The sequence below is a fragment of the Rhinolophus hipposideros genome, assembly GCF_964194185.1.
Source record: "Rhinolophus hipposideros genome assembly, chromosome: 3".
Lineage (NCBI taxonomy): Eukaryota > Metazoa > Chordata > Mammalia > Chiroptera > Rhinolophidae > Rhinolophus > Rhinolophus hipposideros.
The window spans coordinates 106,862,719-106,885,809 of NC_138049.1; the positions used below are offsets into that span (position 1 = coordinate 106,862,719).

The window sequence follows — 23,091 nt, forward strand, 5'->3', positions numbered from 1 at the left end:
AAGAACTGTCTTCATGTTGGTCTCCACGGAACCCAGCACGAGACTGCATGCCCAGTCAGTACTTCAGAAATGATTTAGAATGACTTTCCTTGTGGCTGCCTGGCATACCACAGACCTCTTCCGAGCTTCTGATGAGTATATTAAGTTATTACTCAAGGAGAAGGAGAGCAGGGACCTGGAAGATTCACTGATTCATCGCTTTGCTCCAGGCGGGGCTCTCAGAGCAGATCTTCATATAGCTCTAATAGTTTGTAATGTGTTATATATATATTTTTAAAGGCTACTTATTTTTAAAAATTAGTTTTGATAAAATAGTCCATGCATACCAAAGACTACATCTGACGTGTAACTGTGTAATAGCTAAATAAACTGTGGTATAGTCACACAATGGAACATTCCACAGCGATGAGAATGCACAAACCACAGTGACATGCAAGGCTGAATCTCAAAAAGAAGCCAGAAACAAAGGGCACGTATTGTACGCTTCCATTTATATAAAGGACAAAAGTAGGCAAAACTAATCTAAGAGGTGAAAAATTAAGGTAGTGCTTACTCTTAGGGAGGTGGATAGCAACTGGTGACTGGAGAGGGTCTTCTAGGTGTGGGAATGATGTGCTCTTGATCTGGGGGCTGATGCACTTTTCTGTACAGGTGGTTACTATACTAAAAAGGTCGAGTTTCTGTATTATATAGGTGTAATGTACAAAGAAAAACAAAACCTGTATATCCATTAAGAAACAGGCTATTACCATTTCAGTCAAAGGTCCTTTATGCTGTGTAACACTTGTCTAAATGTGTTCTTTCTCTTCCACTTACTTGTTCATTAAATTTTATGTGTTTTTGAATTTTAGACAACGGTGTCATGTTGTATGTAATCTTCTGTGGCTTTCTTTTTTTTTCACTTAACATTGTGGTTTTGAGATTTGTCCATGCTGAAGAGCGATGATTCATCTATTTACCAGTATTTCACACATTTAACAAAACTCAGTGTTTCTATCCGTGATCATGGCGTAGCTCTCCATTTATTCAAGCCTTCGCTTACCTCTTTCAGTAACTTTATATAATTTTCTTCATAAAATCTTGCATTTCTCTGATTAGATGTATTCCTAGACACCTTACCTTTTTTGTTGCTCTTCTCAAGGGCTCCTAATCCTACCCCTTGTTCCCAATATCACTCGAGTGTCTGCCAATATTATTAAGCGATAGAAAAATGTGATTGAACTATGCCTGATGATTTTCTATCTCTCCGTGTTCCAAAGGCCTTCGTCGAATTTCTGACCATTGCTGCACCCGTAGGTCCAACTGCACGAAATCCTGCTCACGAAGCGCTGAAAATGTCTCAACCCGGCACGAGGCGGAGCCGGTACGTGCTGACGTCAAGAGCACGCAGCACCTAGAGGCCGGAGGGGGCGGGGCCAGCAGGGGGACCTGCTGCTGGGAGAGCAGCGGCCCGAGCCGGGGCCATGGCGAAGCTGCTGAGCTGCGTCCTTGGCCCCCGGCTCTACAAAATCTACCGGGAAAGGGACTCTGAAAGGGCCCCGTCCAGCATCTCTGAGACTCCAACTTCAGTCACTACCCCCCATTCCAGCTCCTGGGTGAGTCGAGTTCTCCCCTGGTCCGAAACATGGTACGGCCCAACCCCCTTTGCGGCCTTTGCTCCCCAGAAGCGCCCATTTTTGGAAATCGGGGGAGCCTGCTTGTCAACACAGTTGTGCGCAGAGTCTGCGCTCCTTGTGTTTCCTGGGTTAGAGTCACGCCCGTGTACTGGCCACCTCCTTTTTCGCTGTTTGCCACTGCTTTCTCATTCCGACTGCCACTCCTTGCTTTTTCCTCTCGCGGCCCCCCACCGTCTGTCATGGGTCATGCCGGTCCGGGTTGACTCTTTTAGTCCTGGAAGAGACCCTGCGCGGATTCGGGAGCCGGATGGTTTTGCCGTCAAACTCTCGATTTCTTCACTCTCAGTACCCCTTGGTGCCTCCCCGGCTCCGTTTTATCTTCCTTTTAGTACGTTTTTAATTTCAACATGACTTCTTCAACATACCACCTATCCGCTGCTCTCCATATCATTCCGCAACCTACCCTGAAGACCCCATGGTCATTGCACTCATGAAAGCTGGGTGGTGGGGGGGCTGTATGTATCCGTAAGTTGTCTTACTTTTTATCCGTAGTCTCAAATTATGTTTCCGGTTCCCTACAAACTGCCCCTCCACCAGCCACATTTTCTTCCTTAATCAGCCTACTCTTATTTCTGATGCCCATCGTTCCCTCTTAAAGTTGTCATGGTGTCTTTCCTTTCCTGCCTAACTCCCCTCTCCCACAACCCATTTGAAACTGGGTCGTAAAAAAAAGGAGCAAAAGTCGTCCAATCCTGCTTTCACTTTTGCTTCCAAGTCCAGCCCTCTGTATTTGTTCTCATGGTGGGGGTGGGAAATCAGGTTAGGAGAGGGGTTGGGGAAGAGGGGCTTCTTCGGGAGTCAGGGATGTCCCAGGAGAGGCAGCTTTGGAGGCTGGAACCAGAGGACACACATCAGGGCTTCCAAAAGGGAAGGGGGAGGACTTGTCAATGGGCAGGGTCCTTAACGCAGGCATCTGTCTTGGCAGGATACGTACTATCAGCCCCGGGCCCTGGAGAAACATGCCGATAGCATCCTTGCGCTGGTACGTCTGCCCTGGCATCTGAGACGACTGCATCTTCTCAGCCCCTGCTGCCTCTTCAACTTTGTCCTCCCCAGCCTGGGAGAAAGCAGCGGCCCCGGGGTGGGGGGTGCTCCAGGCTCTGCAGCAGACCTCTCCAACACACAGAGACTCCCTGTCAAGCACGAGCATACGTGGTACTCACTTTTGGCGTGTGCCCTGCTTTCTCTGGGACAGCCTGAGCCATGAGGAAAATGTGTTTACTCTTGGGACCATCTGCAGGTGCTGAGTCCTGCAGTCCCCAGTGACCTGTCCTCCCTGGCAACTAACCTCTTTGGCTGTAGAGACAGCTGTTCTCTCTGGCAGGGTTCCTGTGGTGACATTTGTGCATCTCTTGGGACCAGGCCAGGGGCTGTCCTGAGCAGGGCCAATTGAAAAGGCTTGATTAACTTGAGTAGAGAGACTGGCCTTTAAATGTGATGAATTATGTCTGGAGACGATAAGAGGAAGAAAATAGAACCTGCACCTAGCCTCTATTATGCTCTCACACATTGTCTTTCAACAAATATTGAGCACGTGCTGTGTGCATGATGCCATACACAGAATAGGTACTTCATATGATATCCCTCAGATTATCCACTTTGCTCAGAGCTTAGACCTGGTAAAGGGCAAGTGTGTGTGTGCGTGTGTGCGTGTGTGCGTGTATTGATTGCTTGTCCCTGTCTCTCTGCTGCAGGCTTCAGTCTTCTGGTCCATCTCTTACTACTCTTCTCCCTTCGCCTTCTTCTACTTATACAGGAAAGGTCAGTGTGGTTTCAAAGGTGGTGGGACAGGAAACGGGCAGATTGTTGGCAGATGAGCCGACCCCCTAAAGAGGAAAGGGGACCTGCAAAGATGGCTTGGCTTCCCTCTTCCATCAGGCATCTTCTTCCTCTGAGGGCATGGCTGTCCCAGTGAGAGGGTGTGGGGTGGAGGTTGGGGCGGAACTGGGAAGAGGAGCTAAGGTGCAGTGGGGAAAGCTTCTCACGTAGTCCCTCTCTCCTCCCAGGTTACTTGAGTCTGTCCAAAGTGGTGCCATTTTCTCACTATGCTGGGACATTGCTACTTCTGCTGGCAGGTGTGGCCTGCCTCCGAGGTAGGTGGAGAGAGAGCCTGGTTTGTATCCGTCACTGGGTAAATATTTATTAAGTAACTTTAGCAATTTTTGTCTTGGGCCCTGAGGGAAATAACTGAGAATGGTCAAGGCATGATCTTTTCCTTAAAGGGCTTGAGTTGTAAATATGAAAAAATGACTAGGAAAGTTTGCTATTACTTAGAAAAGTTGCATATACCCTACAACAATTCCAGGTCTTTCCATATAGGTTTCTAATTATGCTAAACTAGAAACAAGTGCACAGCCACAGATAGGAGGACGGATAAATACATTAGGTAGATGGTGTAGTCCTGCAGCAGAACGCGCCATTGCGATGCAAGGACAAGCTCAGGCTACATTCAGCAGCACAGATGAATCTCACAAACGTGGTGTTGAATGGTTTATGCAGTATGTTTCCACTATGTTTCCAAAGTTCAAAAGGGATGCATATATAAGTGGCAAACACTAAGGAAAACCATGGGCATGGTTATCTTGAAAGTCAGGAGTGATTACCTGGGAGAGGGAGTGAAGACGACGGGAAGGACTTCTGCTGTGAGGTGGCTTTGTTCTTTCTTGACCTGGGTGATGGTCACATGAATGTTTCCTTTGTATTTTTTAAATTGAATGTAGGTTTTATGTATGTGTGTTATATCTCACAATTAAAAAATGAAGAGACACACCAAATCATTGCCCCCGGTGGGTGCACATGATAGAAACCGCGTGGGGGGAATGCTTGGAGAAGGGAGTGGCCGCAGTTGGGTTCAGGCTAGGGTGTTCTGCCTCCTGATGTCCACAGGGCTGAGCTCCCTCTTCCATCTAAAAGTAGCTTCTACCCCTTGGTTTTGTCTTAATTTTTAATTTTATTTATTTTTCTGTTTTTCCCCTCCCTTCTTCTACCTCCCCCACACACACAACAGTTCAAGCCGTTGTTTCTTAGTCCAGTTGTGTAGGACACAGCTCCCTGGCCCATCCTGGTATTATGAGCCTTGCGCTAGCCTTGCGCTTCCCCTCGCTGAGGCAGTCAATCACAGGTCTTCAGTTGGCCACTCACAGCAGCTCATGGCAGCACACAGCAGCCCATGGCAACTCACGATGGCTGCCGGCCACTGGCGCTGGCCCACTGGCTGCTCATGGCAGCACGTGGCAGCACACGGCATCTCGGCAGCTCAGCTCACCGCAGCTCACGCCAACCTCCGGCTGTTCACCGCAGCCCAGCTCCAGGGAAAGCTGTTGTTCACAATCTTAGCTGTAGAGGGTGCAGCTCACTGGCCCACGTGGGAATCGAACCAGCAACCTCATGGTGCTCCAAACACGTGAGCCACTGGGCTGGCCCAATTTTATTTATTTTTAATTATGGGGAAAATTAAATACAGAAAAGTCCAGAGAACAAAACATCAAGAACTGAAATGCTTATGTGTTGTGATACTACTTAAGATACCTCTGCAGTAAAATCCTGAAGCATTACAGGTAGAGCTGGCATTGCCCTGGGACTCTTCCCCAGCCCATGTTCCTCATTTCCCAGAAGTAACCACTGTTATCTGATGTGGGTTTTTCCCTGGTCCATGTTTTTATTTTTTTATGAAATATATCCCTCATTTCGTCAAACCTAAGCTGCTGTGAATTGTAAAATGCATACTGATTTCACAGTTTTTGACTGTGAAAAAAATATGTCTTAAAATCTGTGACATGCTTGTATGGTAAGTGTAAACAATATGTAGCATTTTTTGTGTGCACTTTACATTTCTGACACAAATGGCACGCTCTGCACAAGTCGTTCTGCAGTTTGCTTCATTCTCAGTATTGTTGAGGGCTCTACCCTCGATGATACATAGCATTCAGTTCTTTCTGGTTTTATTTTCTTTATAGCACTCAGCCCTCTCTGAAATTTTCCTGCTTACTGTCTTTCTTCAGCCAAAGTGGTGAAAATCACCCCACCCCCAACCAAAGTGTCTTGTTTCCTACTGTCTCTCCCATGTCACAACAGTGCCTGGCGTGTGACACCCATGGGGTGACTGGAAGGAGAGATGTCAGGGTTTGAGGCTCCTCAGCAGTGAAGGGAGAGCAGATGCGATCACTGAGAAAAGGGAGCTCTGCATTCAGAATGACTCTCAGGGAAGGAGGCAGCGTAGAGGCAGGGGAGGAAGAGGCCAGAAGCTGGAAGGAGGCAACAGTGCGTCCAGGAAGCAGAGGATGTTGAGGGACAGGAAGAGTGCCGAGTGGTACAGTGAAGGGACCGAGGAGGGAGGAAAGGGGCTTGCGTTCAATGAAGAAGTAATTATGGGGCAAGAGCCATGAAGCCAGCCAGCAGCGAATTAGGCTGTACAGAAAAGAGATAGCAGCAAGCGTTGGAGAAAGATGGCAGTGAAAAGAAGAGAAGCCCAATGTTAGCAGGGCAAATAGTGAGGTTTGGGGGCAGTGTCTTGACAGGGGCGGATGAACATTCTGGAGGAAGGAAGGCCAGTGTGTATAAAGAAACAAATGGAAGAAGCTAAGGCGGGGAAAATGCTCTAGCCAGTTGCGGGATATGGAGAAGGGTTCCAGTCTTCCATTTCCCCCGATCCTGGGCCCTTCGTTCCTGTTCCTCTCATTTCTCCTTCCAGAGCCTTCTTCTTGCTTATCTCTAATTCTCTTCCTGAAACCTGCTCGTCTTGCTTCCCAGCTTTCCTAACAGTTTCCTATCTCCTGTCTGCCAGGCATCGGCCGCTGGACCAACCCCCAGTATCGGCAGTTCATCACCATTTTGGAGGCCACACATAGGAACCAGTCTGCAGAAAACAAGGTGAGAGGTTCCAGGAAAGGTGCCAGACAGGTGCCTCCCCAGAGTACTGCAGGGCGTCTGCCAGGGGGAGGAGCTGTTTGTCACTGGCCACACTGGGCGCTTGCTTGCACCGAGCTGTATCCCTTCTCCCCTCCCCAAGTGAACTGTCTGCCGGATGAACTTTTCCTTCCTGCTACTTCTACTGGAATATTCTGCTAGGACAGTCTTCCACCCCTCCACCTTCCAATCTATGCAAGAATTGTCTAGATGTAGAAACATTCCACAGTGTTTCCTAGGGATTTTCTGTCGATCACAGGAGCTCACCCCTGTAAATGTTTTATTGTTACTGTGTGCACTGAACACCATGCTAGTTTTGTTCGGGGATGGGGCAAGGTGGACCGACATATCCACTCTTCTGCCGGCAGCACAGGGTGGCACCAGGAGGGAGAAAAGCCAGGCAAGGAAGTGGCTGAGTATGAATCTGGGTCTGGGTCTGAGCAAAGCCTGCCTGAAATGTGCTTTTCTTTATTTTGTTTTGTTTGGCCATTTATATTTTTGTACACATTTTCTGTTGCTCTCTCTGAGTCAAGTTATTTTTGAAGATGTCAAAAAATTTCTCTGACAGAAAATAAAAAACAGCTCTCAAAATAGAGTGCTGGGAGTTTGGGGTGGGGGAAGGACTACAGCTGAGTATAAGGCAGCTCCCGCTGCCCCAAAAAGCATGTGGAATGACTCAGTGGGGTACCCGGAGGCGCAGATGGTCTGGATGGCAGTGCCAGCCCGTGGCTGCAGCTTTGAGGGAAGATAGGTAGCCGTGAGGATGGAACAGTCAGAGAGGGCTTCAGTCACGAGGTGGCCCCTCTTTCCCTGTCAGCCAACCTTGGGACAGTCAGTTTGATCCACTGGGCATTTCTGAGCCTCCAAGATGGCATCATATGAAGGACATGCGTAGGGGAGGGAGCATGTCCAGCCAACCGCTCTACCCCCTGCCTCAGAAGCACCAGCACCTCCAGCTACCCCTCCTGGGGGTGGGTCAGTCGTAGATTTTGGTAAAGCAAGGCATGTTAGGCTCCTCTTCTGGAAGAGGGTGGACAGGCCAGTTCTGATACCCGACTAGGTGTCCTCTCTTGCTGGGTTTTCCTGGCCACGTCTGCGTACCACCCAGGAAGGTGTTGACCTCTGCCTGTCTCTCCGTGAAGTGCTGGATGGGGAGGTGGGCCCCCTCCTCTTCTCAGCCCCCTAATCCCCAACTCCCTCTCTCCCTGCCCACCACAGAGGCAGCTCGCCAACTACAACTTCGACTTCAGGAGCTGGCCTGTTGACTTCCACTGGGAAGAACCCAGCAGCCGGTGAGGCCCAGCTCCCACACTCCATCCCTGCTCTCCCCTGTCCGCCACCTCCGTCCCCCTCTTCGGGCCCCAGTGCCTGCCTTCCAGCTCCATCTCCTCATTCTAGACCCCACCATCCTCCGGACCTCAGACGTCCAGCCTGCTGCTCCTCACCCTCCCCTCCCCTGCATCTTTCCATTCCTCAGGAAGGAGTCCCGAGGGGGCCCTTCCCGCCGCGGCGTGGCCCTGCTCCGCCCAGAGCCCCTGCACCGGGGGACAGCAGACACCCTCCTCAACCGGGTCAAGAAGCTGCCTTGTCAGATCACCAGGTGGGAAGTGGTCGGGAGCAGAGGCCAGCGGGGGGAAGGAACAGGGGGTGAGGGCCCTGCGCTAGCTGCTCCACTGTAAGGTTGCTGTCATCTGTGGGCCTAGTGCCATGTGCTTTGTACTATTTGTGGCAAAGCCATTTTCATCCACGTTCCTGTGTGAAGAAGGGAGGCTCAGAGAGGGCGAAAGTCTCTTGGTGGTGAAGGCAGAGCTGGGATTTTAACACAGTTCTGACACAAAAGCTCTTTCAGAGAGGCCTAGAGGGAAGGCAGGTTGCGGGTGGGGAAGGCACAGAGAGCCTTAGCTGGAGCAGAGTCTGGTGGCAGCTGTGTCCCTGTGCTGGCACCTCAGCTCCTGGGTTATCCCACCTTGAGTGAGCTATAGTTTGTGCAACTGTGAATAACCCGCCTCAGGGGGTTGGTGACATTACGTAGGGTGACATATTCTGAAGGGCGTCGACCTTGCCTGGGGACCTGAGAACACAAGGTGAAGCCAGGGGAAATCGTAGCTGGGCACTGATGATGTCAGAGGTGACAAATGCAGCAGGTGCTCTGGGACTTTACTGTTGCTGGGGGCTAGGAGGCAGGCTCTAAACCAGGGAAGCAGCGGACTTGGCGTTGGTTGTTTTCTGTGTGCTTGACTGATCAGAGGGGCAAGCCAAAGCTGCGTTCTGAGGGCAGTGCTGGAAGGGGCTGTGCAGTGCTGTTCTGGAGGTAAATCCTACTTTGGGATTAACTGGAAGCGGTTAATCGTCTGTCGGGAGCAGGACTACATTTCATCTGTCCCGATTAGTACACTCGTTCAGTAACTACTTACTGAGGCCCTACTCCGCACCAGGCCCTGGGCACCTCCTGCGTGCCGGTATCAGACATGTCACAGTGAACTAAACAGCCAGGGCCCTGCCCCAACGCAGTCTGCAGTCTAGTTGGTGTCTTTCAAACTACGGATCTTGACCCATTAGTGAGTCTTGAAATCAATTTAGTTAATTACAATCATCATTTTTTTTCAAGTATTATTTATTTGGAGACTTTCATTAACTTGTATTTATACATTAACAGATTCATATTTGATAATAACTTTGCTTTAACTTATTGTATATTGAAAGTATTATCTCATAAAACTTTCAGAATTCTATGTACCTATGTGTGTCCTGGGCCACAATATAAAATGTGTATCTTACAAAGGTTGTGGTAAAAAATATATTCCATTAAATCCCCAAAGAGGAAAACGAAGCTGTGAGGGTCCAGGGTGAAGCAGGCCCCAGAGCCTGTGAGTGCCAGGGCTGGGCAGTCCTCGGGCCCCACTGGGCTGGAGGTTCGTTAACCACCGTTCCCTACAGCTTCCTGGTGGCACACACCCTTGGGCGCCGGATGCTGTACCCGGGCTCTGTGTATCTGCTCCAGAAGGCCCTCATGCCTGTGCTACTGCAGGGCCAGGCCCGGCTGGTGGAAGAGGTAAGGCTCGCCTGCCCCTGCCCCCAACAGCCCTTCTCCCCCTGAAGGACGTGGTCTCCTGCCCTTAACAACTTGGCCTTGCGTGTCCCCCACTCAGTGTAACGGGCGCCGGGCAAAGCTGCTGGCCTGTGATGGCAATGAGATTGACACCATGTTTGTGGACCGGCGGGGGACAGCTGAGCCCCAGGGACAGAAGCTGGTGAGAGGGAGCAGGGAGCTGCAGTGGAATGTGGGGAGGACAGTGGAGGTTCTGGGGAATCCCATTTCTACCGCAGCCCCCAGGAGGCACAGCTGCGGATAGTCCCAGCTCCCAGCTCCACCCTAAAGACCTCTTCGTATAGGAAAACCCTGTGCTAGGGCAACAGATCACATAGGAGGTGACCAAAGGACCAAAAAGGACCAAAAAGTAATCATCGTGATAGTCACCACTTAGCATTTACCAAATGTAATGCATATATTTATCCCCACGACAGCCCTGTAAGATAGATGCTGTTTATATTGGCCCATTACAAATGGTGAAACAGGTATGGATAACTTTCCCAGATCACACACTAAGTGGAAGAGGCAGGATTTGAACTCAGGCTCCAAAGTCTCCTGCCTCCATGAAGCAGCCCTGGAAAGAGCACTAACCAGCAGTCTAGGGAGCTGGGTTCTGGTCCCGCCTCTGCTGGCTGCTGGGAGAGTCCATGCAGGTCCCCTCATCTCTGGACTTTGGCTTGGGGCAGCACGGAGTCAGTTTATCTGGTCATAAGATCTTAGCCCAGATAGAGGAAGAGCGATTGCCATACCACACAAAAGAAACAGCCACAGGAAAAATAGACCCCACAATTTGGCAGGACAAAATACCCGTAATCCCGTTCCTGAGAGAAAGCCACCTGGTGGTCTTCCAAAGGCGAATGGACACTGCTGGGTGGTTGAGCAATTCGGCATGCAAACATTCACCTTCCCGGAGCCTCTGTATCTACACTGCTTCTCAACCTCTGGACCTCGTGACCCGCGAGACAAGTCGTTTCCGCTGCCCTTGGCGAGCAGAGGAATGTGCCTCTTCCTTGTGAAGCCGCCACAGGCTGCCCTGCCTGCCACGGGGGGACTGTGAGTCCCACTTGGCTGTTCCCAGCCCTCCTTCCTGCCTCCTTCCATAGGTGATCTGCTGTGAGGGGAACGCGGGCTTCTACGAGGTGGGCTGCGTCTCCACACCTCTGGAAGGTAGGCCATGGCTCAGCCCTCTTATCTCTGCCCCTTGGACTGAACATCCCCTTCTTCCCACACTGACATGACCTCCCCAGGCCTGACCACTTGCTCTGGGGGAGGTTTGAAACTGTCACCTGGGGGGAAAAGTGCACTCTCCATTTGCTGTACTAACTTTACACCCCTCCCCTTGGGCTGTGTCCCTGACTTTACTGCCCCCCTCCCCACAATCACTCGGTCTCTCTCCCTCTGCCTCAGAACCTCCTGGGTCAGCTCTGCATCTCCAGAAAGCTTGCAGTTATTTGCTTCTAGTTGGGCGGGTGGTTAGAGCTCTGGTGTCCTGCTGCTCCTTCTGGGGACCTGGGGGGTGGGGTGGGCACGAGGTCCCAGCCTGTCCCCCCTGTGTTACAGCTGGATATTCAGTCCTGGGCTGGAATCATCCAGGCTTTGCTGGAAGCACGGTGAGACCCTCTCCAGAACCCCTTCGTTTCCCTGAATTATGATCTCTTTCTGGGCAGTCGCCAGAGTTAGGGAAGGTGGTGTATATTTCTGTGGGGCTCCCACTCACCTATGACCTGGGTGCCAAGCTCAGGGGACTGCAAACCACGCGGAGCCCCACCCCCTCTGCTCAGTTGGGGATTAGCAGGATGGAATGAGGTGGATCATTGTCAACGCTGGTTTATGGGTAGAGTCACTCCTCCCACCGCCCTTTTCTTTTACACCTGGAAACGTCCACTCTGGGTGGGTGTGGGTAGTGGTGGAGCTGACGCACTCCTGCCTCCGCCCTTCCACCTGCAGGGGGTGCCATTCCCACAGAATGAGGCCAATGCCATGGACGTGGTGGTCCAGTTCGCCGTCCACCGTCTGGGCTTCCAGCTCCAGGACATCATCATCTACGCCTGGTCCATCGGTGGCTTCACCGGTACCAGCCTCCCTCCTACCCCCACTGTCGGCGAATTCGTGCCCCCACCCCAAGGGGAGGTGGGGAAATACACTGGCAGTCCAGAAGTGGAGTGAAGGAGAGCAATGTCTGGGTGGTCGGGTATCCGTACATACGTACTTCACATTTCCTTCCACACTTAGGCCTGATTACTAAAAGTAGCCAGGGTCCTGGGCTGAGATCAGGGAGGCGAATGTTTCCTTTGCGGATTGGCTGCAGTGCACTTCCATATTCTCTGTCCTCTCCAGATGTGAGGGGTTAAGGAGAGGCCTGGGGTGATGGGTCCTCCTGTAGGGTCAGTGGGACAAGGGTGGGGTGTGGGCAGGAGTGCCTTGGTCTCACGCTTCTTTCCTGTTCTGGGACCAGCCACGTGGGCAGCCATGTCCTACCCAGACATCAGTGCCGTGATCCTGGATGCCTCCTTTGATGACCTCGTGCCCTTGGCCTTGAAGGTCATGCCAGATAGCTGGAGTGAGTACAGCCCCCAGGCCTGCCCTTGCAGGGGAGGGGGGCTAGGACTGGGAGCTGTTCTAACTGGAGATGGTTCCCTTTTCCACGGGTGGGGAGTGGGTTGCCCCGGTGTTGAGAAACAGAACTCCCTCCCTGGGGGCCTCAGTTTTCTTTCTCCATGAACAGTGGGGACCTTTGTGTTGGACAAGGGCTTTGTCTCTGCTGTCCCTTCACTTTTATCTCACTCTAGGGGGCCTGGTGACCAGGACCGTGAGGCAGCACCTCAATCTAAACAACGCGGAACAGCTGTGCAGGTGAGGGCAGGCCCACGTCCAACATGTAACGTCCTGCTCCACCTCACCCCACCCCGGACAGCTCTGCTGGGTGTACAAATGCTGAGTAGCACTGAAGTGCAAGTTGGCAGATGACCGCTGCCCCATGTCCTTGAGTGACCCTGCCCCCACCCCAAAGGCCTAAGCCCCTGGCAAGCAAAGGGTTAATGCCTGCCCCAGCAGGGATCTCCCAGCAAGGCTGGACTTCAGGTGCTCTTTCTCAAATGTTCCTACTCGCACTCCTGGGTGAAGGGCTAGTCACGGGGCCCTGCTGTAGCAGGGGCTAAGAATGCGGCCAGTTCAGGAGCCGGGTGGCCATGTGTCACCTGTCTGTCTCTGAGCTCTCCCTTGCCACTGCTCTGTCCTCTGAAGGTACCAGGGCCCTGTATTGCTGATCCGCAGAACCAAGGATGAGATCATCACCACCACGTGAGTGCCTGGAAACCTCTACCCTCTTGGGTCCCACAGTTAAGACAGTTGCCCCGCCTGCCTCTGCCCACCAGAAACCTAGGTATCTGGACCCTTCCTCCCCAACCTGCAGCCCTCCAGTGTGCATTCTTCTCACCCCCAGAGTTCCTGAGGACGTCATGTCTAACCGAGGCAATGACCTCCTGCTGAAGCTCCTGCAGCACCGGTGAGCGCCAGGGTGTGTGTGTGTGTGTATCCCACTGTACCACTGGGGGGGAGAGGTTTCAGGGAGCTGGAGTGGAGGGAATGGGTTCTGACCCTGTCCGCGCTTCCTCTGGAGGTATCCCCGTGTGATGGCAGAAGAGGGACTTCGAGCGGTGAGGCAGTGGCTGGAGGCCTCCTCACAGCTGGAGGAAGGTGAGGGGATGCGGTGAGGCCTTGGGGTAGAAGGCTTGTCAAGGCCAGGCTGCTGACGCATCCTCCTCTGTCCCCCTCACCAGCTTCGATTTACAGCCGATGGGAGGTGGAGGAAGACTGGTGTCTGTCTGTCCTCCGCTCCTACCAGGCTGCACACGGGCCAGACTTCCCCTGGAGTGTGGGTAAGGAGGCCCTGGGGCAGGAGAGGGGGTTGGGAAGAGTCACGGAGGGGGGGGAGTGAATGCCCAGGTTCCTGGCCCCCTCTGAGTGCTTCCTCTCTTCAGGGGAGGGCATGAGTGCAGATGGAAGGCGGCAGCTGGCTTTGTTTCTGGTGAGTGAATGGGGTGCGAGCAAGAAGGGGTGCCTGAGGGGCCAGGGGGTGCTCTGTAAGCACCGGAAGTGGCAGCGTTCATAGAGTGGGAGGTGGGTTTGAGGGTGGGGTGTCTGGTGGCTGACGCTCCCTGCAGTGCTGTGCACTCTACCTGCCCTGCCCTCTTTCCTCAGGCTCAGAAGCACCTGCACAACTTCGAGGCCACACACTGCACCCCGCTGCCAGTCCAGAACTTCCAGATGCCCTGGCACCTCTAGGGACCACACTGGGACTCATTCTGGAAGAATGGGATGGGACGAGACATGAGGAAGGATCCTCTTGTGATTCTGTGTTCATGTTGCTGTTTATAGTTTGTGGAAGGGGGGGCTATCCCCCTTTTCACTGTTCCTCTTGCACGTTCCCCTCATCGATCTGGCAGTACTTAACCTCCCCCTGGGACACACCCTGCATTAAATGAGTAGAGTATTCCTAATAATAAAAAGGTATTTTTTCTACTGGCTGGCTAATTATGTGACTTTCCAAGTGTCCAAGTGTCCCAAAGGGCTGGGCTTTGGGGAACCCCAACTCCAGACAGCCAGTTTAAGCTTCCCCCTCTCTGCCGGCCCCTGGGCCTTCAGCCCGCAGTCTGCGCTACCCTCATCCTTCCCGGCATGCCTGATACTACAGTCCTTCCTGCGTGCCACCAGCCCAGGAGCCTATGGCTGCCTCCTGTTGCTTCAACTCAAAAACGTTGTTGTTTATAAAGTGCTTTCTAGTGCCTGATTTCACCTACTCAGCTCTTCTACCAATTTCCAGGTCCACCCTGCCTGGTTTCACCATCAGTATCCTGTTTTCGTTGCTTAACTCTTGCTATTTGCACGGGGAGCGAGGAGCAGCCTGCGTCCATGTCTTAGGCAGCAAACTGCACACCCTCCTCTCCGTGCCATCAAGTCACACGCACTTTTCAAGTTAACAAACACAGGGCCTGCCAGGGACTGGGTACCGAGGACTCACGTCCTCCCAGAGCCACACTTAGCGTTTTGGGTAGCCGTAACAAGATTCTTAGGTTGACCCTGAGGACATCGGTTCCCTGTAACATCCTTCCTATTTCCAATCCTTGGGCCTCATGGAACAATGAGTCAGTCCCTCTTTCACCCATCAGTTTGTTAGTCTGGCTACCTTCTTCCCTTGGAAGCCTCCCTTCCAGATGACACACCCCTAGGTTTACCACCCAGGGTCAACCGTTTTGAACAAGATACTTATCGTGGGGACAATGTTCCGATGCCCTAGATAATCTCTGGCTAACTTCAGTGTCTCCCCAGCAGTGCACGAAGCCCCACTGCAGTCCTGGGCACACGCGGCAGCTCTGCTAGCCCGCAGCTCCTTAAGGCAGGCGGGGCTTACTGCCGCTCCATTGTGCAGGGTGACAGACTTGTCAGGTGATATGACATCTGATATTTGGGGTTAAGAGAGGGGAGGTGGCCCAGCTCCAAAATGCTCCCCCTGTGGCAAATACTGGAGAGCTGATATGCCCCCCAATCCTGTCCCCGAGGGCAAAGTGAGGGAAGTGTGGAGCATGAAGTTGGGGGCCAGCTGCATGGTTCTGAACCTTGCCCAGATCCACAAGGACAGTTAATATCCTGGAAACAGAGTCCTTGTTCAGCTAAGGGAACTCCTTAAATGTAAATAGGGGGCACCCAGCCCCGCCTCCCACACCCTGGAGACAAAGAACTCCCCCTTCCCGGCATGGCCATTAGGACCTCTGACCTGTTCCCCCCCACACTCCCTCTCCCGTTCTTCCTGCACATACTATAGAGAACAGTGGATGCCGGGAGGATTTCTGAAGTGGGTGGAGAGGGGAGGCTCAACATTTGAATTCTGGACCACCCCACCCAGAGGGCTCAGTCTACTCCCAGTTTACTCCCCACCTTTGATAAACCTCATAGCAGCTGTATTCTAAGAACCACACCCCACCCCCATCCCAGGGCTGACTTGTCCACTCCTCACCCGGTATAGCAGGGTCCCAGCAATCTCTGGGGAAGACCAGCTGAGATGTGGACCCCGCATCTGCTAGACCCTGTTGCTGTACTGGGAACCAGGTGAGGTCTGGACGTCCAGGTGTCCCCGAGGAGCTGGGCAAACTGGGAGAGAGGATGGAGGCTGGAAGAAAGGAGAGGTAGCGCCTGGGCAGGAAATCTGGGAAGAAGAGGGAGGTCCCAGGCTGGGACATCCCTTATCCCATCCTATCTCTCTGGCCCATGCTCCAACCTGCACGGCTCCCAGTGTGAGATGCTGGACTCGGCTCTCCGCTGCTTGTTGGGGTTGAGGGTTTGCTCCACGACCCCTGGAGGGGCATGTATTTCCGGCACAACTGTCACGAAAGAGTGAGGGTCCCGGAGCGTGGGAGGCCCAGGCGTCGGTGATAGCTAGGTCCCTATCTATCCATCCATCCACCCATCCAATCAACAAGCCATCCCAGCTCCCTCAGGAACGCAGTCATTCATTTTTTTCATTCATTTATATTCGGGTTAACGATTCCCTCTCCAGTTCCTCTCCAGACCGCGGCATGGGACAGTAGCGGGAACAGAACCCGGCTCGCGCGGTACCCAATCACCTGTAACCCCGCCCCTCGCCCGCCCCGCCCCATTCCTCTAACTGGCGTTCGGGCCTCAGACCCGACCTCCTTTGTTTCATCCCTCGGCTGCTAATCCCCAAGCATCCCTTGCCTCAGGGGAGGGGCACTCCGCACAGTCAGTCACTGCTGTCGCCATGGCGACTATTGCAACGCCCCACCTCTTCACCCCGGAGCCCGTGGCAACGAACCATGCCAACAAACTCTCGCGGCTCTTCGCGCGCACTGGCCGCGCCCTGCCGCGTGGACAGGGAAGGAGTGAAACTAAACAAGGGTGGGATTAGTGAACGTGGGACACGTCCCTTCCGGAGAAGGCGGGGCCGCCAGTGTCTTCCCTCCAGCCACCCTCAGGGCCGCGGCCGCTGAGGCTCCGCAGCAAGTCCCCCCGGGCCTCTCAGGGCGACCCCTTCCGGGAGCCCCACCTCCGCCACCGGTAGCCCTCCGTAGTCCTTGGCCTTTCAGTTGCGGCTTTATATTCGAGAGGGGTTCAGTGCGCGCTGTGAAATTCCTTTCTGCCCCCCCCTTTTCCTCTTCGCGTCGAGAGGTGGCCCTCCTCTCTGACTCTTCGTTTATCACTGTGTCCCATGCAACAGACATTTATGTAAGTGCCAGGCGCTCCTCCCTTGGCACCTACATAAATTACTGACTCGAATACAATTTTCTTAATTCATCCCAAGGTTCTTGGGGGGCGCGCAGCGGTGTGCGTTTTCCTCTCGTGTTTCTTCTTTCCCATCCGTCTTTCGTGGCGCAAGTCTCCGTTTCTTCCCATCTTCGTCATCGGTACCCCGAAGCCGGATGGTCTGGTACCATAGCGGGGACCCGGGATCCCTTCTGCGAACCCGCCCCAAACCTCCAAACTGGAAGTTGGAGCAGGTGGTTCGTGTCTGGCCGCCGAGAACTTCCCGTAGCCCAACGACCCATAAAGTAAAAACCCCGAGGGTCTCAGCAGAGGGACGGGCAAGTGGCAAGGCTCGGACAGAGCGCGCGCCGCGGGGGAGCCCAGCAGGCCCCAGCTGGGAAGTAGGCGGGGCACCTGGGGTCTGCCCACGGCCGCTCGGCGGTTGCGGCGCGGTCTCCAGAATCCCGACCCGGGCGGGATCGTGGCGCTGTGTCGCCACCTTCCGGGAAAGCCGCGTAATGCTCTGAGTGTCCGTTGGGTCCTATCGCCCGGCAAGCCCTTTCAGGTTTCTTCCCAGCCTCCTGGCGGAGAGTTGAGCTTGGGCTAGGGGCCGCCTCCGCGTCCTCGTGGGAGCGCTGAGGTGCAGCCAAGCGCAGAGAGAGAGCACACAGCGCCCGGGCCTGTGGGCGCCGGAGATCAGACCCACTGATCTGCAGCTGAGCTTAGGCGGGGCGGGGGAAAAGGGGGCGTAGGGAAAGGTGTTGGTTTCCCGGAACCCACAGCGGGCACTGGGCTGAGTATGGTCACTGCGGACCCACGGGTCCTCGTTTTTGGATTTCTGACAGTGCTACGTTTTTCCCATCTTGGAAGGTGGTACTACCAGTCAGTCATCTGTGCAAGCCTATTCCCCCATCCCTCACCTTACTGTCCAAATCTGCCGGTTATCCTTTCTAAATATATCTCAGATTCAGTCACTTTTGGGCTTCCCTGCTTCTCTTCTGCTAGACCAGACTGCCATCTTGTGACTGGACTCAGGAACAGCTTCCTAACTGGTTTCCCTCCTTATTTATCTTACAAATGGAAAACTGATGATGTTAACTCCTCTGTTGAAATCCCTTTGTCAGTAGTTTCCACTTCCCAGGTGCTCCCAGAAAGCACTCTGTCCTCCACCCCTCATACCCTATCGTTGCTTGTTGACTTGACTCCCCCAGTAAGACTGGGTGCTCTGCGGAGGCAGTGTAAACAATCAAGGTAGGTAAAATGGAGCTGCAGCTGCTAGCTGTCTACCCAGAACTGCCTTGCACGTCTTATGCCTTAAACCTTTGGAATGTTAAACCTTTGGACTGGGCCTAGGGCAACTTTGTGTCCCAAAGAACTGTTTACAAAAATGTCAAGAAAGCAGTTACTATGACTGCTGGACTGATGACTACTGGACTGAAAACTTAAAACGTTTAGAATTATCATCACTATGTTATCTTTTCTGCACTAATAGAAATGCCTTCCTTCTGTTATTGATGTACTCATTCCCCTTCCCGTTCTCATAAATACCCATTGCCTGTCGCCTAATGAGAACATTATCTGGGCTTCTGCTGGAATGGATTCTTCCCGAATAGTTATTCTTACTGATCTCACTTAAACGCTGTTGCCTCTCACTTTGAAAGGCCTTTTATTTTTAGGTTGACAGCAGGTACTTGGTGCGACGTTGTGTCCACAACACCTGATGCAATGATTCAATACATTGTCTGTTGAATGAATATGAAAGAATGTTCCTCTCTCATTCTTCTGTTGCTGGGCTCCTGTGAGCAAGCCAGGCTGTTAGGCCCCCAGAGTGGACGTGGGTGAGGACGCTCTGTCCCTCTGGCTGTTCTGGCACTCATTTCCACCCCAAAGGCCATTGTCCCTCTCCTTCCTCTTGGCCAAGTTCTCTTGTACCAATATAAGCACAGACCGGAAGCTGGTTGGCAGTCATGAATTTTATGGCTGACCCTGCATGCAGCTGGAGTCTGGGTCCCCTGGGCCTCCACAGCACCCCCCAACCTCTGTACAGGGTCCTCCTAGTAGCGCTGGTCCTGATGAGCTTGGCGTTCGGTAAGTGGCTCTAAGGGGTCAGAAGGGTCTCCTGGCCTGCTGGATAGAGAAACCCACAGACACCAGGTGTCTGGGTACATCTTCCCAGGATACTCAGGTAAACCCGGCTAGGAGGAGAGGTGAGGTGAGTGGGCTTGGTAGGAAAATGCCTGGGCACTGATAATGGACTGATGTTCACTCAGAGGGAGATTTCTAGTGACACCACAGGGCTGTCTCAACAGCGATGAGCTGAACGGAACTCATGAGGTCAATGCAGAATAGGGAGGGTTCGGGGAACATGCTAGACAGCACCAGGATCCACAGGGTGGAACGAAGCTGGGTGCTCACTTGGCTACAAAGCACTAGCTCCATAGAAACAGGATTCAAAATGTTTGTTCAGCATTTACCTCACACCAAGTGCTCTGCTGGGTCTGAGGACTCGTTAATGTGTGGTCTGGGCCTGGGACCAGAAGAAGAGGGAGATGTACAGTCGGCCCTCTGTATCCAAGGGTTCAACCAACAGTGTATCCCTGGATTCAACCAACTGTGGATGGAAAACTTTCGGGAAAAAGAAAAAAGTTGGTTGTTGCTGACCTGTACTGTGTAGTTAGGCCTATGATGGTTGTGTCTGTAACTGAACAGGTGCAGAAATGTTTTCCGAGTCATTATTCCCTAAACAATACAGTATAACTATTTACACATCATCTACATTGTATTAGTGATCTAGAGATGATTTAAAGTAGACAGGAAGATGTGTGTGAGTTATATGCAGATACTAAATAATTTTATATGAGGGATGTAAGCATCCTTGATTTTGGTATCTGGGGCAGGTCCTGGAACCAATCCCCCACGGATACCAAGGGACAACCATTATGCACATTGATGGGGAGCGCTTTGGTAGACAAAGTCCGATGAGTCTGTCCTGTGAAAGGGCCACCAAGTAAAGAATGTGGCCCTGGGCTGCTCGAAGTCTCCTGTCCACACAAAGCAGAGATTCTTCCTGTCCTTTGAGGAAGCATTCATTCTCATTTTCACTTCTCAACATGACAGATCAAGAAAACATATTCAAAAGAGAGTCCAAGGGGTTGTGGACTGGGAAACCAGGTCCCAAAGGAAGAACTGTCCTACCAGGGCTGCCCAAAGCTGGAAAGGGCTGCCTTCGCCTCGCCCTTGAACTTAGAGGCCTGCACAGTGCTGGGCACATATTGGCCCATCAAAAACATGTTGAATGAATGAATGAATGAATGAATGAATTCCTCATTTCAGGAAGTATAAGAAAAGAGAATGGATATTTTTAATGAGGACTAAAGCTTCTGGTGGAAGCTTAAGTGAAACGGTTTTAAAGAATTGGTGATTTCTTTAAATCATCAATTTTCTGAGATGGGGAAGTGGGAGAGAATGGTGGGTTTGACCTGGAAATTAGGCAGACGGGGGTTCTCTGTGTTCTAGGTAAGTTTGATCCTGTCAATCAAAAACCCCCTCATCCAGCTCAGTTCCCCAAATACCTGCGCTGTTATCGATGCCTCTTGGAGACCAAGGAGCTGGGCTGCCTTCTGGGATCTGACATCTGCCTCGCTTCGCCTGGCAGCAGCTGCATGACTCTCTTCATCAAGAACAGTAGGCGCCTTCTCCCGCCCATCTTGGGCCCAGTCCATTCCCAACCTGAGTCTCTACCAGTGTCCTAAGCTACACCCCAAGTCTGGTTTCCACAACCCTAAGATACCGTTCCATCGCTGTCTCTCTCTTCTCACCTTCAGAGCCACTCGCTGTCTCCACTTGCACTGCCGTGGCCTCCTCAGTGCACAGCTGATTGTCTTCCACCGCCCTCACAGCACCCAGCCTTAGGGAAGCTCAAGATCACCAGACCCACTAGCCTTCCCTCAGTGCCTTGTCCCCGTATATCAGGAGTTCCTGCCAGCATCTCTCTTCTCCTGCCTCTTCCGAATCTTCTTCACTGAGTCTTCGCTCATTCTCCTTGACCCTTAATGGTTCATGTTCACCAAGATTTGGGCCTTAGCTATATTACTGCTTTACTCTCTCAGACCATTTTATCTGCTTATTTGGCTTCAACCAGCAGCCATATACTGGTTCCTCTTGAATCTGAGCGTTTGGCCATACTGTCATGTCAAACTGCCCTCTGGACATCTCCACCTCACTTTCAACTTACCGATTGTTGACTATATTCCCTTGTTTTTCATGCCTGCTCGTCCACCCAGGGCCTCACCTTTTTAAAGTTAACAAACACATAACACATGCTAAGTGCCTGGCACCATTCTAAGAAGCACTTACAACCCTCTGAAGTAGGTATTATTACTCCATTTTACAGATGAGGAAACAGAGGCGCAGAAAGGTGGATGCCTTGCCCAATTGTCCTAGGGGCTAAGTCACAGTTTGTGGTGGCTCCAGAGATGGCACTCTTAACCACTGCATGAAGGTGACTTTAATTCAAATCATTTTATTACATTAATGATTTTAAATAGCTGACGTATAGCCATGGTTACAGTATTCAAGAGAGTCGTAGAAAAGTCTCCCTCCCACTCCTGGCCCAATCCGCCCAGCTCCCGTGCACACAACAGGAAGCTACCCTTTATTGTCTTGATTACCCTTTCTGTGATCTTTTGTGGACATTCCACCCTATACAAATATTAGTTTACTCCGTCTTCATCTTTTTCTCCCCCACAAACAGTAGCATACCTCTGTAAACACTGTTGTGCATTTGTTTGCTTTTTTTTTTAACTTTTATTTATTTTAAGTGTGTGTTTTCCAGGACCCATCAGCTCTAAGTCAAGTAGTTGTTTCAATCTAGTTGTGGAGGGCGCAGCCCACAGTGGCCCATGTGGGGATTTGAACCAGCAACTTGGTTGTTAAGAGCACTGCGCTCTAACCACTGAGCAAGCCTGCCGCTCCTGCATTTGCTTTTGAAGTTTCAGTTATAGGAACTTCATGTTTCCCTGTCAGTTTGTAAACAGCTTCCTCCTTCCATCCCGCCGGCCTGCTGCATGGCTCTACGTGGCAGGCCTGTCAGAGGCCATCTAGCCACATCCCTCACTGTTGACGGACTGTTAGGTTACTTCATTTTTCACTCTCTCAAGCAGGGCAACAGTAAACATCCTACCTGGGCACAAAGATTTTCCCCCTCTAATATGTACTCACATAATAGCAGCAGACAAACTTCTCTTACTTTTAATCCATAAAATAAGCACCTCCCCTGTGCAAGTCAACCTCCAATACATCGCCCAACTTTTTCTGACGTGGTCCTGCTCAAAGTGCTGCTTCTCCCTACTTTGCTCCACAAGCCCCAGCTCAGCACCCCCAAGTGTCACTGTGTTTCAAATTACTCTTTCCCACCAATCTTCCATGGGAAACTCCTGTAGAGTTCATGGCTGGTGACTGACTCCCTGACACTCGCTGCCCCTGCCCAGTTCCAGGAATCTCTGCATTTCGGGGTCCAGGGGAGGGTGTGAGGACAAGTGCACGTGGAGTGAGGGGATGGAGGGACTCCCACGTCACCTCACCGGTTGCTGCCATCCCCTCCCCCAGGCAGTGGCCCTGGCATGATGGTGAGCGGCTGCATCCGCAGGACCCAGATGAGCGATTGCACACAGGCCCGTCCATCTCCGGTGTTTGGCTTCTGGACATTCTCTCGATGCTGCTTCCAGAATTTCTGCAACAACCCACAGAACAGAGTGTCATATATTCCATAGAACTTCTGCAGAGGCCTTTGGAGTAAAATGCTGCCAGTCTCCAGCCAGCCTCCTGACTCCCACCTGGGCTCCCAGGCCCTCCCACCATCCCTCCTGTCCCCCCAGGTTACCAGACCCCAGCCCTAGTCTTGATGTCTCAACAGCCCCATTCCCACTCTGCCCGTCCCCAGATGTCTCTGGAGTTTTCCCGTCAAGTTCTCTCTGTCTGACACCTTCCCTTCCCTCCTCTCCACCTCTCGGTTGCCTCTTTGCCCTGCTTTGCTCCTTGCTTACTCCACCTACAGGTCTCTCTTGACAGGTGTTCCTGCAAAATAAACTGGTGTAGGAACTGCATGGTTTGTCTGTCTCTTCTGGTGGAGGTGGCAACAGGGATGGGGTCCTGACTACCCCA

General features: G+C 52.3%; 2 protein-coding genes across 2 annotated transcripts; both read left to right on the forward strand.

The window, feature by feature from the left end:
- Positions 1-1,402: 1,402 nt before the first annotated feature.
- On the forward strand, positions 1,403-14,194 carry ABHD16A (abhydrolase domain containing 16A, phospholipase). Its single transcript, XM_081035238.1, has 20 exons — positions 1,403-1,595; positions 2,602-2,658; positions 3,371-3,437; positions 3,683-3,769; positions 6,460-6,545; positions 7,800-7,873; positions 8,059-8,181; positions 9,519-9,633; positions 9,731-9,832; positions 10,776-10,839; positions 11,233-11,282; positions 11,620-11,743; positions 12,128-12,232; positions 12,462-12,525; positions 12,916-12,972; positions 13,115-13,177; positions 13,292-13,368; positions 13,452-13,550; positions 13,653-13,699; positions 13,873-14,194. Exons 1-20 carry the CDS (start codon positions 1,464-1,466, stop codon positions 13,954-13,956), a joined length of 1,677 nt encoding a protein of 558 aa, XP_080891364.1. The 5' UTR covers positions 1,403-1,463; the 3' UTR covers positions 13,957-14,194.
- Positions 14,195-18,896: 4,702 nt separating this feature from the next.
- On the forward strand, positions 18,897-22,825 carry LY6G5C (lymphocyte antigen 6 family member G5C; the record flags this gene model as incomplete). The annotated part of the gene is made up of 3 exons (XM_081040924.1): positions 18,897-19,017; positions 20,446-20,613; positions 22,537-22,825. The coding sequence occupies 3 exons, from the start codon at positions 18,897-18,899 to the stop codon at positions 22,698-22,700; spliced, it is 453 nt and encodes a 150-aa protein (XP_080897050.1). The 3' UTR covers positions 22,701-22,825.
- Between the last annotated feature and the right edge of the window lie 266 nt (positions 22,826-23,091).